Genomic DNA, 15,650 nt, shown 5'->3' with positions numbered 1-15,650 from the left:
AAACACTGATGAAAGAAATAGAAAGGATGCCTAGGTGGCTCAGTCAGTTGAGTGCCTGACTCTTGATTTCAGGTCACATCATGATCTCAAGGTGGGATTGAGCCCCAAGTCGGGCTCTGTGCTGAGCATGGATGGAGCCTGCTTAAGAATATCTCTCTCTCTCTCTCTCTCTCTCTCTCTCTCTCTCTCTCTCTCCCTCTCTCCCTCTCTCCCTCTCTCCCTCTCTCCCTCTCCCTCTCCCTCTCTCCCTCCCTTCCTCAGTCCCTCTCCCTGGTTTGCACTCTCTCTCTCTCTCAAAAAAAAAAAAAAAAAATTGAAGACGGCATAAAGAAAAGCATTCCACACTAATGGATTGAAAGAACAAATACTGTTAAAATGTTTATACTAACCAAAGCAATCTACACATTTAATGCAATCTCAATCAAAATACCAACAGCAACTTTCACAAAGCGAGAAGAAACAATCTTAACATTTGTGTGGAACCACAAAAGACTCTGAATAGCCAAAGCAACCTTGAAAAAGAAAAGCAAAGCTGGAGGCATCATAATTCTGGACTTCAAGTTATATTACAAAGCTGTAATGATTAAGACAGTATGGGACTGGCACAAAAATAGACACATAAATCAATGGAACACATAGAAAATCCAGAAATAAACTCACAACTATATAGTTGATTAATCTTCAACAAAGCAGGAAAGAATATCCAATGGAAAAAAAACCAGTCTCTTCAACAAATGGTGTTGAGAAAACTGTACAGCAACATGCACAAGAATGAAATATACATATACAAAAATAATTCAATGGATGAAAGACCTAAATGTGAGACAGGAAACCATTAAAATCCTGGGGGAGAATACAGGCAATAACCTCTTTGACATTGGCTGCAGTAACTTCTTACTAGATAGATCTCCTGAGGCAAGGGAAACAAAAACAAAAATAAACTATTGGGAATTCATCAAAATAAAAACCTTCTGCATAGTAAAGGAAACAATCAACAAAATTAAATTACGGAATTAATTATGGAATAAATTATGGAATTAAATTATTAAATTATGGAATAGGAGAAGATATTTGCAAGTGACATATCTGATACGTCATATGACACACAAACAGACACATGAAAAGATGCTCAACATCACTGGTCATCAGAGAAATACAAATCAACACTACAATGAGATATCACTTCACACCTGTCAGAGTGGCTAAAATGAACAACACAGGAAAGAACAAGTGTTGGCAAGGCTGCAGAAAAAAGGGAACCCTCTTACACTGCTGGTGGGAATGCAAACTGGTGCAGCCACTCTGGAAAACAGTATGGAAGTTCCTCAAAAAATTAAAAATAGAACTATCCTACAATCCAGCAATTGTACTACTGGTATTTACCCAAAGGATACAAAAATACTGATTCAAAGGGGCACATGCACACCAATGTTTATAGCAGCACTATCAATGATAGCCAAATTATGGAAAGAGCCCAAATGTCTATCTACTGATGAATGGATAAAGAAGAGGTAGTGTGGATGTATGTATGTGTTTGTGTATGCATGTGTGTGTATAATATATACATGTATATAGTTATATGTATATAATATACATGTGTATATAATATGTATATATTATACATACATACATACACACGCACACACACACACAATGGAATGTTACTCAGTCATCAGGAGAATAAAATCTTGCCATTTGCAATGATGTGGATGGAGCCAGTGTATTATGCTAAGCAAAATGAGTCCCTCATTGAAAGACAAATACCATATGATTTCACTCATATGTAGAATTTTAGAAACAAAAGAGCACAGAGGAAGGGAAAAAAAAGAGGCCAACCAGGAAACAGTCTCTTAACTATAGAGAACAATCTTATGGTTACTGGAGGGGATTTGGGTGGGGGAATGGGTTAAATGGGTGATGGGTATTAAGGACAGCACTTGTGATGAGTACTGGGGTGTTGTATGTGAGTGATGAATCACTAAATTCTACACATGAAACTAATATTACACTGTATGATAACTAGAATTTAAGTAAAAATTTGGATGAAAAAAAGGACAGGAAAAGTGGAAAAAAGAAACAAAACCAGGATAGATTGAAAAATAATGTAAAAAAAAATATCAACATGATAGGCTTAAACCCAACCATATGAATAATTATACCAAATAGAAATGGTCAAATACTCTAATTAAAGGGGAGAGATTACTAGATAAAAAAGCAAGATTTAATCAGATATATAAATATATATTAAATATAACATATATATTTTTACAAAAAACATACTTTAAAAAGACATACTAAGAAACACAAGTCAAAACTATAACGTGGTAAAGAATAATTATTCTGACATTGTAAAGTTATAAAGAAGACTTTATTTAAGACTTTGGAATAGGGGTCATGACTACTGCAATAGAGGAGATAGTCAGAAGGTGTTCAATTCTGAATGCAGTAAAGACAGCTGGAATTTATAGCCAACAAGCAGACTTAGAGGATTCATGGATAAAAAGCCTGTGTAAAGTACAGCTAAAGAAAAAGTCTTTGTCATATGAGATACCAGTTTATACCCACTTGGAGAATAACACATATTGATGAGGAGGTGTTAAAACTGGAACCATCTTATACAGCTGGTAAGAAACACATTTCTAAATAGCCCATGTATTAAAGAAGAAACCACAAGGTATTATCCAGCATTACTCCCATAACAAAACCAAAGACATCCTAAGACAAGAAAACTACAGATCCCACGACTATAGACAAAAAATACCCACCTAATTTTAGCAAACCAACACCAGTGATATATTAAAAATATAACACTTCATGATCAAGTGCTACTAATCCAAGCAATACAAGTTATCTTTTTTCAACATTTGGAAATCAATGACTGTAAACCATTCATATTAATAGAATAAAGGAAAAATACATGATTATCCTAATAGACATTGAGAAATCACTTGACAAAATTCAATAACCATTCACGATAAAAACTCAAACTAGAAAGAGGAAGGACCTTTAACCTGATAAAGGACTTTTATGAATCTATAGCTAACATCATACTTAGTGGGAAAATACCAAATGTTTTGTGCCTAAGATTAGGAATAAGGTAAGATGTTTGTTCTTAATATTTGTATGCAACATCATATTCAATATTCTAGTCATTGCAATTCAGACAGGAAAGGAAAAGAAATTAGAAACATACAGATTAGAGAAGAGGAAATAATACTAGTTGATCCTGGGCAATCTTGTGATGGCAAAAAATAAAGAAATGTAAAATGTGCCATGTTGACAAAGCACAGCAGCCAACCTGAGGGAGATCTTAAAGTTGCAACAATTTGAAAAAGTGAGTAATGAATAGTTTTTATAGATATAGATAGATTATAACCCATAAAATAAAATAAAAATCCATCCATCTACAATAATATAAATATTTGAGGAAGTGAATACATGGAGGAAAAGTAGCAGTTTTCTTCATGCAAAAATTCAACTAATAAATGTAGAAGAATAAGGTAAATAAAAGATCACCATTAGACATAAATAAATAAATTAATAAATCCCACAATAATTGCTGCAGGCAAGATCCATCAATGGTTGCTAAGATTTGTAAACTACAGTATGATGAGAAACAGGAGATTTATATAGTCTCAAAGTATTCCAAAATATCTATTATTTATAAGGGGGAAAATAGTAATTTTGCAGTGACGAAACCCAAGAGAAACCACCTTATCAGAGGATCAAGGTTAACACAGTCAGTAAGAAGGCACAGCAACATCATGCACCTCATGAAATGATGCACTGAGAAGGGTACAACTTGACTTTTGAGGTATTTTTTTGTCAAAAAATGCATAACCTCAAATCTAACTGTGAAAAATGATCAGATAATACCCAATTAAGAGACATCTACAAAATAAGTAACTGACCAGAAAGGGCTTGGTACACAGTATACTCTCAATTAATATTTAAAAAGCTACTTTTTGTTGGTTGCAAAAAAAGTTTTTGACCAAAATGTCTGACCCAGGATTTTATGTGATTGTATCTTTTTTTTTTTTTAAATATTCAATGACACTTTTTTAAAGTTTTATTTATTTTAGAGAGAGAGAGAGTGAAAGAGAGAGAGCACTCGCATACACACAAGTTGGGTAAGGGCAGAGAGCGAGAAGACAAAGAATCCCAAGCAGGCTCTGGACTGTGAGCGCAGAGCCCGACACAGGGTTCAAACTCATGAACCTGGAGATCATGACCTGAACTGAAGTCAAGTCAGATGCTTAACCGACTGAGCCACCCAGGTACCCCTGTGATTATACCTTAATGTGAAAAAAACAGCAGATTCTGATTCCATAGGCTTGGGAAGATTACAAAATTTGGATTTCTTTTTTTTCTTTTTTTTAAGATTCAAATTTCTAGTTAAGTTCTTAGGGGATGCCAATGGGGCTGTTTTATGGACTGTACTTAGAATAGCAAGGTCCCAAAAGCATGTATTTTCACATGGATTTTAATTTTTTAACAAAATGTATATTTTAGTTTATGAAATATTTCAAAAATATACAAATCTAGAAAATATGAAAGATACTTATATATCTACCATGTAGTTTTAAAAATAATGTTTAAAATATATTTTAAAATATGCCAGAGATCATACTTTCAAAAGAAAAAAATTTTAAGTTATATAATCAATCTATTACATGTTACATAATGTAAACAGGTTCCACAATAGCATATGTAATTATATTCATAAAAATTTTAAGAGGATTCTTCTGCCTGGTGGTGATTGGTTAAATTGTTCTTATAATGTCTGGATTTTCTAAAGTTTTTTTTTTCTTTAATCATAATTATGTATTATTTTCATAATCAAGGGGAAAAAGTAAAGGCTATAAATTAATACAAAATCAATTAGAGTTGTCCAACACAGGCCTAATATTGACAAGTTCAACAGCACTTTATTAAACCACATTAATGCTTTAATACTGTTTAGTGCATATAAAAGAAAGCTGCTGTGAATATGCAATTCCCTTATTAAATTTAATTACCTCACACTTTCTAAGTTCTTACTTTCAACTTTTAAAACTCCATTCAGTTTTGACAAATATCCCTGGAATAGTTCATAAAAATATCCAAATGAGACTACTATCACTAGGGAGTAATTTCTCCAATGATGTGAACTATCAAATGAGCCTACCTTTCAGCTGAATTGAAAGCATCTCTAGAAACAAAGGATGACCGTGTATTTCCAACAGTACCAGTATGAGATCGTCTTCCTTTTGCTGAAGGAGTATCTAGTGGTATCTCTCCCAAACCCTTTAAGTAATATAAAGAAAGGCAGTGTAAAATAAAAGTCTTTTTTAAAAATTTAAAAAAATGTTTATTTATTTTTGAGAGAGAGAAACAGTGTGAGTAGGGAGGGGCAGAGGGACAGCGAGGTATAGAATCCGAAGGAGGCTCCAGGTTCTGAGTTGTCAGCACAGAGCCTGACACGGGGCTTGAACCCACGAACCGGGAGATTAAGACCTGAGCTGAAGTTGGACACTTAACCAACTGAGCCACCCAGACGCCCCTAAAAATTTCAAAACTAGTAAAGTGAAATAATTTATACAATGCAATTTTCAGAGAACCCATTATTGATCTTTGTAATTGAAAGCATTTTAATAATCTGCTATGCTTCTGCTTCAAAAGGTATCAATACATAAAATACCTTCTAATTAGTAGTAAATTAACCGAATTAATAGGAAATGACACTGGCAGGGTAAAACTGTTTAACATTTTTAAAATTAATATGCTATGTTTTATAAGTATTCTTCTTAAACCTTAAAATCTGTAGAGAAAATATGAACACATTACATAAATAATGAATTCCTATGTGTGAGAATAATGAATTCCAGTGTGAGAATAAACACTTACGTAAGAACTATTTAAAAATACTTGTACTTGAAATGACTCACAAATATAATCTGCCTCACGCTGGTAAGATAATTTTTTGCATGGTTACTTTAGTTATTTCTGTATGAATTAAGCTAAATGAGCAGAAGAAAATGCTCTAAAATGTATATTATCATACATCTTTGAAATACTATCCTTACGTAAATGAATCCTTTGCCGAAGATTATCAGTAAAGAATAACCTAAATTACCACAGAATAATTCTAGATTATTTAACATATTTTTGTAAAAAATAATATGTAAGTGGATTACTTTTTTATAAGACACTTTTCATATTTTAATTTACGTGATATTCCCTCAGTCACTCATTTCAGACATGTCCGAATCCCCATTATCTACCAGGATAAATAAGACATGGGGCTTCCCCTCAAGCAGCTCCCAATTAATGTTCTGCAGTGTGACAGGAATTCTAATAGTGGAATATGCAAGGTAAATAAAGTAGGAATCAAGCATGAAGAACATCACTATTCTTACCTTATAAAAATAAAACTTCAGGTTAAAGAAATGAAGTGATGTACCTAACATTATAGTTCGCTAATTCTCAGAGTTGTGATTCAAACCCAAGTCTTGTCACTCCAGTAAACCACACTATGTTCTATCAAGTATCGAGCTTCTGTTCACTAAACACTTACCAACACTATGAATGTCTACTCCAAGTTTTTCAACTGCAGTTGTTGAAATGCTACTATAGATACAGTCTGAATGGTTAACAGAGAAATAATTGAAGTAATTACTTGTATCCTTTAGCTTCCTGGTACTTTGCTTTTATTTATTTTTTATTATTATTTTTTTCTGGTACTTTGCTTTTAAAGCTGTTTATAAAATAAACTTTTTCCACATACCTTTTGCCGTAAGCTTTTAACAGATTCCTTAATATATGGCAAGTCTTTAGATGGGACATATTTTTCAAGCATTTTATCAAAGTTTGGATGACACATCAAAAGGAAAAGCATCTTTCGACCATAGTACCTATGGATATTTGAGAAATATGTAAATAATGTTATATACCTTAAACAAACTCAGTTTCTGTCCTTAGATGCAATTTTTTTCAACAGAAAAAAAATCTATCAACATCAAAACTGTCATCCCTATTTTAAATAAACCACTGAAATGTAGTTATATTAATTGAGCTGGAATAAAGCATTTTCCTGCCCCTCACCTTTAAAAAACACTATAGCTTCAATTCTTTCAGTTATATGTCAGATGGAGAGCCAAAAGCTTGAATTCTATTTTTCAGACACCCTAGGGCCCATATCAAGGCCAGCATTTGACAGAACTGTGAGTTAGGAGAAGTTTGTCTTTATCCTGGGCTCCTTGCCCAGTGAGCTTTTGCTGCTCCCCTGCTGGTCAGATGTTCTGACCTAAGTCAACCTTCCCTAGGTTCTGTAGGAAATACAGAACCTTTTTTTTTTCATGCCAAAACTTACCTGGGTTCCAATTCTTCAAAACCTATTCTCTGCTACCTAAAACACACCCAAAGTTAGTTGATAAATCATTGATGATATATTAATGAATGTGTAATGCTCTCCAAACTAAATTTTTTACGATATATAAATTTCAAAATTATTCATAAAAAAAAAATTCTCTCAGGATAAAGCCTTAAGCCCAGATATCATTCTAATGGAAGAACTGCAGATATAGAAGTGTATACTGGAGATATTTTTGAATAGAGGGGTCTTACAGTACCTTTTAATTATACCATATCACTATCCTTCAAGGAGGCGTGGCCCTAAAGCTAATTACAGTTATTTTTTTTCCCTACAAATTGGAATATAAGGAACTAGAAGAAGCAGAGAAGGCAAGGCTTGGGGGATAGGGAGAGGGTACAGAATGATTTCAGAAATATCTGTATCAACTAGACTCCAACTATAATGAAATTATAGAGAGGTAGTATCAGAAAATAAAAACTACCGTTCTCTCCTCAGAACCAGAATAAAGTCTACACCCTGATAAGTAGTTCCTAATCAGTTATAGTTTCAAGGATGATTATAACTTTTAGCCAAGAATATTAAAAACTGTAGGTCCATCACAAGCCCTCAATGATAGGAGAATGGCTAAAACAATCAAGTAAACAAGCAATGGGGACACTAAGTGTGAGAAATATTAAAACTGTAAAGGTGTAACTATTTTATAACTTTAAAACTTCAAATAAGAAATCAAGAAATGATGAAATGGATTAAAACAATTACCATGTCATTTAAGGAAAGGTTAAGATGTACACAAAACAGGGGCGCTGGGGTGGCTCAGTCGGTTAAGCGTCCGACTTCGACACAAGTCATGATCTCACAGCTGGTCAGTATGAGCCCCACGTCAGGCTCTGTGCTGACAGCTCAGACCATGGAGCCTACTTTCGGATTCTGTGTCTCCCCCTCTCTCTGCCCTCCCCTGATTGTGCTCCATCTGTCTTTCTCTCTCTCTCAAAAATAAACCTTAAAAAAAATTTTTTTTTAAAGATGTACACAAAACAACCATTATGAATCTTTTTCTTGTTCCTAACTAGTCTATTATGATCTGAACCCTCCTAAATTGCTTTGAACTTTACTTTGGTATACACAACTTCTAAAATGGCTCCTCAAAGACATCCTGCTCTAATCCCTACAATTTGTAAATATGAGATATAACTTCCAGGATTACGTTATATTATATGGTATAGTTAACTCTAAGATATGGAGATTTTCTGGGTGGGCCTAATCTAATCAGACAGGCCCTTAAAAGCAGAGAGCTTTCTATGGCTGGTAAGAGAAGAGGAAGTAAGACAGCTTCTAAGCAACAGGGGGACTCAACATACTGTTTTTGGCTTAAAGATGGAGGGGGCTGCATAAAAAGGAATTTGGGTGGCCCTAAGGAGCTGAAAGAGGACCCTGGTTGACAACAGCAAAGAAATAGAGACCTCAGTCCTAAAACTATAAGGAACTAAATTTGGCTAACCACCAAAAGGAGTTTGGAAGCAGATTCTTCTACAGAGCCTCTACATAAGATCCCAGCCTTATCGTTACTTTGATTTCAGTCTTGGGAGACCCTAAGCAGAGAAAGCAGTTGAGCCATGCAAGACTTCTAACCTAAAGAACAGTAAGCTAAAAAAGTCTGTGTTGCCTTACACCACTATGTTTGTGGCACTTTGTTACACAGCAATAGAAAATGAATACATTGACTTTCTATATTAGCTTCTGGTATAATGATTTCCATAAGATTAACTCCAGTTACCTAAAGTCAAGGATACCTTTGTCTTAAAAAGGTTAAAACTTTAATACCCTTCTTTACTTTAGTCTCTATGAACTCAGGACCCCCCCTCCCCACTTTTAATCTATCTTCATATGTAACTGCCATAAATTTTTAAACTTTTGTATGGGACATTATCAACCACCTAGTCCCACCTTCCTAATTTTACATACAAGAAAACCTAGCCTAACAGACAGTAAGTAATTTGCTTTAGGGCAAACAGTAACTGGGGCTAGGAATTGAACCTAGGCTCCTGACTACATCTAAAATTTCTGCCACCAATACATCTAGGGGCACCTGGCTGGCTCAGTCAGTAGACCATATGACTCTTGATGCTGGGGTCATGGCCTTAAGACCCACTTGGGGCAAAGAGTTTACTTAAAAAAAAAAAGTTACCAACACGGATAATGTACCATCCACATCTTAATTATTTCGTCATTTCTCTCTTGACTGTTCTTAACCTTTGTAAAATTGTTCTTCAAATACAGTGTTCAGAAATTTATGGGATTTTCTAAGTGCAGCTATATCATGTTTCAGAAGATAATATGTTACCCATTTTGCTTCCTGTATTTTTCATGTGCACCTACTTCCATGATTTCACCTAACAGCTTGGAAAATATATCACTTCTCCTAAAGGCATTACCTTACACTTGCCCAAAATAAAGTTCTTCTGCCACTTTTCAGCCCACTCAGTCTTGTGCCGTTTTCATGCAGTTCATCCCTGTGACATGGCATCTCACTACCCAGAAGTAGGTAATGTCATCCGCAAATTTGGAGAATTCACTGTGCATTCCCTCAAGATCATTTGCAAATTGGTTAAATAAGTCCATCCCCCAGCACCAATCCCTGTGGACCCCACTTGTCAATTTAGGAAAAATGTTTATTCTTTTTTAACCTTTGCTGCCTACTTTCAAGCCATTTTCCTAACAGATTCAGCAAATATTATTAGCAGCTATTCACCTGGTTTCTTGTGAACTGTCCTGAGCAAACTTGGCAGCAGCTGGTAATATGCGGTCAGCCATATCCTTTGTTCCAGATAAAATACGCTCTGGTTCCATAAATTCCACTACATCTGATAAGTGCTGGGCTGTACATCTTCTTACCGCAATGTGTAAATGGCTACAGGAAAACATGGCCAAACAAATCGGATGTATAAACTATTTACCAAAGATGTACCTTTAAAGTTAAATGATTAGGGGCGCCTGGGTGGCGCAGTCGGTTAAGCGTCCAACTTCAGCCAGGTCACGATCTTGCGGTCCGTGAGTTCGAGCCCCGCGCCAGGCTCTGGGCTGATGGCTCAGAGCCTGGAGCCTGTTTCCGATTCTGTGTCTCCCTCTCTCTCTGCCCCTCCCCCGTTCATGCTCTGTCTCTCTCTGTCCCAAAAATAAATAAACGTTGGAAAAAAAAAAAATGATTAAACCTCTTCTAACCCTCAACAACCATCCTTGGAGGCTAAAATGACAAATTACATTAGTTACCCTCCACCTAAGAAGTTAAAAACAACAACAACAACAACAACAAAAAACAAATAAAAAAAAAGAAGTTAAAAACAAAACAAACTCAGTCACTGACATTTATTTAGTTCCGTATCTATGAATGTAAGTAAAATTACTATAATACCAATATTATTATTCTTTATATGCTCTCCACCTAATCTGATGTTTATCATATGGGAATTACTTATTTTTTGACTGAAATAATACTGATGTTTCCTTTTTTTCCCTATATCCCAGACTACAAACAATTGACTTTTTAGTTTAAGGACACATTGATTATTTTGAACATTACCTTTGTCCTCCACTGATAAGAGCAACAACTGCACGTGCAGGAGTTACATTGCTGACCATAGCTCTCAGGGCTTTGTCAACATCTTCTCTTATAAATGTATTTGATTCTCCAGCCTTGTGCAACAAAACTTTTACTGTAGCATCTAGTTCTTGATCCATGCTCTTTTTCAGGTAAGTGAAAAGATCACTTAAACAGACCACAGCAGCACGAGAAACTCCAGAGCGTAAATTTTTCACCTAAAAAAAATTTCCAAAATGTATATTTTGCTGATATTCTGAAAGAAAATCAGTAATAATAACTTTGAAACCACATTTACTATTACAGTAACCTGTTTTAATACATATTATCTTACGCCCTAAAAATTAACATGTAACAATTTTTTTTTAAAGTTGTGAAGTAAAAAAAAAAAAAATTAAAAAAAAAAGTTGTGAAGTAAGGTATAAGCTACTTTTTTTTTTTTTTAAAGTAAAATCTACCGTTTAGATTTTACGGGCTGAAACTCACAAACCCAAGATCAAGAGTCACATGCTGTAATGCTGAACCACCCAAACATAAGCTACTTTTAACTACATACAAGCTGTTTATTGTTTATATCACTTAGTACAGAAATATTTTTTAAAGTCAAATAAATGTGGCATATTTATTCTTTGTCATCCAAACAACCCTTAACTAGGCTGAAAACTAAGTTTACCTCTTGAACTACTGCAAAACTTGTTTCATGCAACTTTGTGTTCAATACTTCAGAATGAAAAGCAGCTAAGCATCTAATAAAATTCAGTCCTTCAATTTTCTTCTCCCTATGGGAAAAAGAAACAAATGACAGAATCACTTACTACATGGGGCTCAAACAACAGGATCTCAGATATCTTGTCTTGTGTGCATGAAATACTGCCAAAGAGGAGACCTTGCTTATTCTCCCATACCATTTAGGAATTTCAAATAAAAAATACATAGTTTTGTTTGTTCCAATAGCTCTCTTCAATGATTCAAAATATCTTTTAAGACCCAAAATCAACAGTGACAGTCAAACGAAGTTCATGCTTTGTAAATAAAAAGGAATATTTCCCCCCTAGTGATAGGAATGCCATATTCTTTCTGGAGAACAGAAGGTGAGGGAAGCAATAAAACAAAAACGGAAGGAGAGAAGCAATTACCTCACTGGCAAATATATAATCCAAAAGCAGAAAACCACCAGATGGTTCTATAATTTGTATTTTTCTTTCATTATCTGGCTTAATGAAGTAGATGAAGGGTAGGCAGTACTAACAAGAGGGTGGGATTCAAGTGGGATTTAGATGTTAACAATACAAATTTGATGATTTTCATCTTGCAGGTTTGAAAATCTGAGCCAAAATGAATTTCCTTAGAAATATTATAATATTTCCTTGGGTAATACTGATGGTGGTCATTTTTTAAAGCATTTAAATTCCCTGAATGAGTTATGGAAACTTCAGAGAAAGGAAAAACACCTAAGAATCCAAGGTGGCAAGAGTAAATGGATCTATTTGTTAATAGCTTTCCGGTTCAAAATGATCATTTTTTCAAAAGGATAAAACAGCTTACAATTACAATTTAAATGCAGAAACAAATCTTCTATACACATAAATAACAGAAAGTACAGTCAAGAGAGAGGGAGGCAGAAAAAGTAATTAAGAAAAAGTGGCTAAAATTTTTGCAAATTTGATCAAAACTATGAACCCTCGAATGTAAGAACATACCCCAAACAGGATAGCACCCAAAAAAAACCCAACATGGAACATCATAATCAAATTGCTAAGAAGAATGTTAAAATGAAACATAAGGTTGGGTAGCAATATTAAAAATAAAGCAATATAAGAGGATGGGGAAAAGTACACTATTTTAGTAAAAGTCATGCCAGAAGGCTTTCCTGAGGAGGTGACATTTGATACTCACATGAAGTGAGAGAGAAGCCACTTGGAAGAGTGTTCAAAGATTAAGTACAAAGATCCTGAGGTATAAATGAGCCGGGTGTTAAGGAAATAGCCAGATGGCTAGAGTGGATAAGTAAGGCAGAGCACTGTAGGGGATGAGGCTACAAAGAGGCCACAGACAGATAATGAAGGACTTTGTAAGCTATAAAAAACAGTTAAAATTTTTTTTTCTAGTGTTCTAGAGGGCCATTGGAGGGTTTTATGTGAGGGAATCCCAGGGTCTGATTTATGTTTTAACAGCATCACTCTGGCTGTTGCGTGAGTTCAGCAATAATGGAGGCATGCAAACCAGTGATGATACCACTATAGCTAGATGAGAGATAAATGTAGCTGAAATGTGTTCTGAAAGTAAAAGAACTGATGGAATGTGAAGAAACGAGAAAAAGTCAACACTGACTTGGTATGAACAACTAAATGTCCATGGCAGGGCTATTAACTAAGATGGTGAATACTGAAGCAGATTTGGGATTAGGAGGTAGGTAAATAAAAACTTCTATTTTAGGGGCGCCTGGGTGGCTCAGTCGGTTAAACGTCCGACTTCGGCTCAGGTCACGATCTCGCGGTCCGTGAGTTCGAGCCCCACGTCGGGCTCTGGGCTGATGGCTCAGAGCCTGGAGCCTGTTTCCAATTCTGTGTCTCCCTCTCTCTCTGCCCCTCCCCTGTTCATGCTCTGTCTCTCTCTGTCTCAAAAATAAATAAACGTTAAAAAAAAAAAAACTTTTAAAATGTCTATTGACATCAAAGTGAAAGTGTCAAGTAGGCAGTTGGATTATAAGTTTAGAGCTCAAGAAGGTATCTAGGATCCAGACATACATTCATGAGAATCAAAGTATGGACTGAATTCAAAGCTATATAATGAATGTAATCATTTAGGAAGCAGGTTGGCAAACTATGACTCACAGACGAAAACTGGCCCCATCAGATTTTTTTATAAGTAAAGTTTATTGGGACATAGCTAAAGCCATTTGTTTTCATACTACCTAAGGCTGCTATTACACTACAACAGCAAGGTTGAGGAGTTGTGATAGAGACACCTGGCCTGCAAAGCTGAAAATATTTACCATCTGGCCCTTTACAGAAAACGATTGCCAGCCTAGATCTGTGGAATAAATGTAGATAGAGAATGCCAATGGAGTGAATTCTGGAGCATACCTCACTTCTGAAGTCAAACAGAAGAAATAAGAACAAACTAAAGCAAGAAAAGAACCAAGAGACTGAATTTTCCACAGTGAAATCAGAAAGGAGTGTCGGTTGTGTCCAATGTTGCTAAAAGGCTAAGAAACATAACCACTAATAGAAAACCAGTGTAGATTTAGCAAGATGATCATTTTTATAGATTTAGTGATGTGATGGTCATGATGGGGAGGGTTGAGAGCCAATTAAAGATTGAGAAGAAAATATGAGGTGGAAAACTAAAGACAATGAGTTAGCCTTTTAGAGGACTTGGCTAAACAACAAGAAGAAAAGAAACGTGAAAAAGATGTGTAGTTTACAGAGGATTTTTAAGAAATAGGAGATACAGCGCATTTTAATGTTGAGGAATATGATCTAGTAGAAGAGCAAAACTGAGGACACACAAGATGGGGATAGAGAGAGATACTGAAGAAGAAGGGAAGGAAATGGGTGGGACAAGAGCAGCCAGGAGATGCTCCAGCTGGGCGGGGCTGGGTGGCTGCTGCAGCTGCGGTAGTAACGTGGATGTATTTCCAGGATTGTTATACGATGTATTTCACAGAGAAACACTTGGAGAAATGGTGAGATTTGTATTCCAGTGCCAAAAGATTTACATAATCCATGATAAAGGTAAACTGTCCTTATGGTACATAGTTATAATATAACTGGTAATACAGTGCTATTAGGACCAGAGTTCAGTTACATTGAGAAGTTGAAAAAACTTTGGACTGTCTAAGAACTATAATAATCATGTTTTTTTTATTTTTTTTTTCAACGTTTATTTATTTTTGGAACAGAGAGAGACAGAGCATGAACGGGGGAGGGGCAGAGAGAGAGGGAGACACAGAATCGGAAACAGGCTCCAGGCTCTGAGCCATCAGCCCAGAGCCTGACGCGGGGCTCGAACTCACAGACCGCGAGATCGTGACCTGGCTGAAGTCGGACGCTTAACCGACTGCGCCACCCAGGCGCCCCTATAATAATCACTTTTAAGACTATTTTAATAGGAAATGTTTCGAAGTTTAAAAAAAAATTTATAGGACACCTGTGGAACTCAGTTTAGTTTTAAGTTAAGGATGGTGAACTTACCAATCCTCATCAGCTAAAAGCCTCAGGGCTTCTGTCAGTGCTATTTCTGGTTTGGAAAATGACCGTAGTTCCGATGTATCCATTATTTCTGGACTATGAGTGACAGAAGGAATCCTTTCTTTATATTGTGGAACGGCTCCAGGAGATGCTTCACCTAAACCAAAGCAAAACACAAACATATTAAATAAAGCAGCAGAGAACTCTAAAACAAATGATATTCTGACTAGATTCTATGAATACTTTTTTCCTCCTTTTTTTAAAATTTAGTTAGTTAACATACAGTGCAATAGTGGTTTCAGGAGTAGAATTCAGTGATTCATCACTTACATATAACACCCAGTGCTCATTACAAGTGCCCTCCTTAATATCCATCACCCATTTAGCCCATCTCCTGCCTACTTCCCTTAATCAACCCTCAGTTTTTTCTGTATAGTTAGGAGTCTCTTATGGTTTGCTTCCTTCTTTCTTTGTTTTCCCCTTCCTGATATTCATCTGTTTTGTTTCT

The 15,650-nt window shown here is 35.5% G+C and overlaps 1 protein-coding gene across 4 annotated transcripts in view; it reads right to left on the bottom strand.

Annotated features, from left to right (window-relative positions):
- The window catches only part of TOGARAM1 (TOG array regulator of axonemal microtubules 1), a 74,344-nt gene that overhangs the window by 12,361 nt on the left and 46,333 nt on the right, over positions 1 to 15,650 (bottom strand). For all 4 annotated transcript variants that reach the window (XM_040477030.1, XM_040477031.1, XM_040477032.1 and 1 more), the window contains 6 exons: positions 15,146 to 15,299; positions 11,623 to 11,728; positions 10,932 to 11,167; positions 10,104 to 10,262; positions 6,767 to 6,893; positions 5,168 to 5,286 (listed from right to left, as the gene is read on the bottom strand). In XM_040477030.1, coding sequence (XP_040332964.1) covers positions 5,168 to 5,286; positions 6,767 to 6,893; positions 10,104 to 10,262; positions 10,932 to 11,167; positions 11,623 to 11,728; positions 15,146 to 15,299 — 901 coding nt within the window. The remainder of the gene's footprint in view (positions 1 to 5,167; positions 5,287 to 6,766; positions 6,894 to 10,103; positions 10,263 to 10,931; positions 11,168 to 11,622; positions 11,729 to 15,145; positions 15,300 to 15,650) is intronic.

Source organism: Herpailurus yagouaroundi, unplaced genomic scaffold (assembly GCF_014898765.1).
Source record: "Herpailurus yagouaroundi ecotype Mexico unplaced genomic scaffold, PumYag 141, whole genome shotgun sequence".
Lineage (NCBI taxonomy): Eukaryota > Metazoa > Chordata > Mammalia > Carnivora > Felidae > Herpailurus > Herpailurus yagouaroundi.
This window is presented reverse-complemented; position numbering and strand designations above follow the sequence as displayed.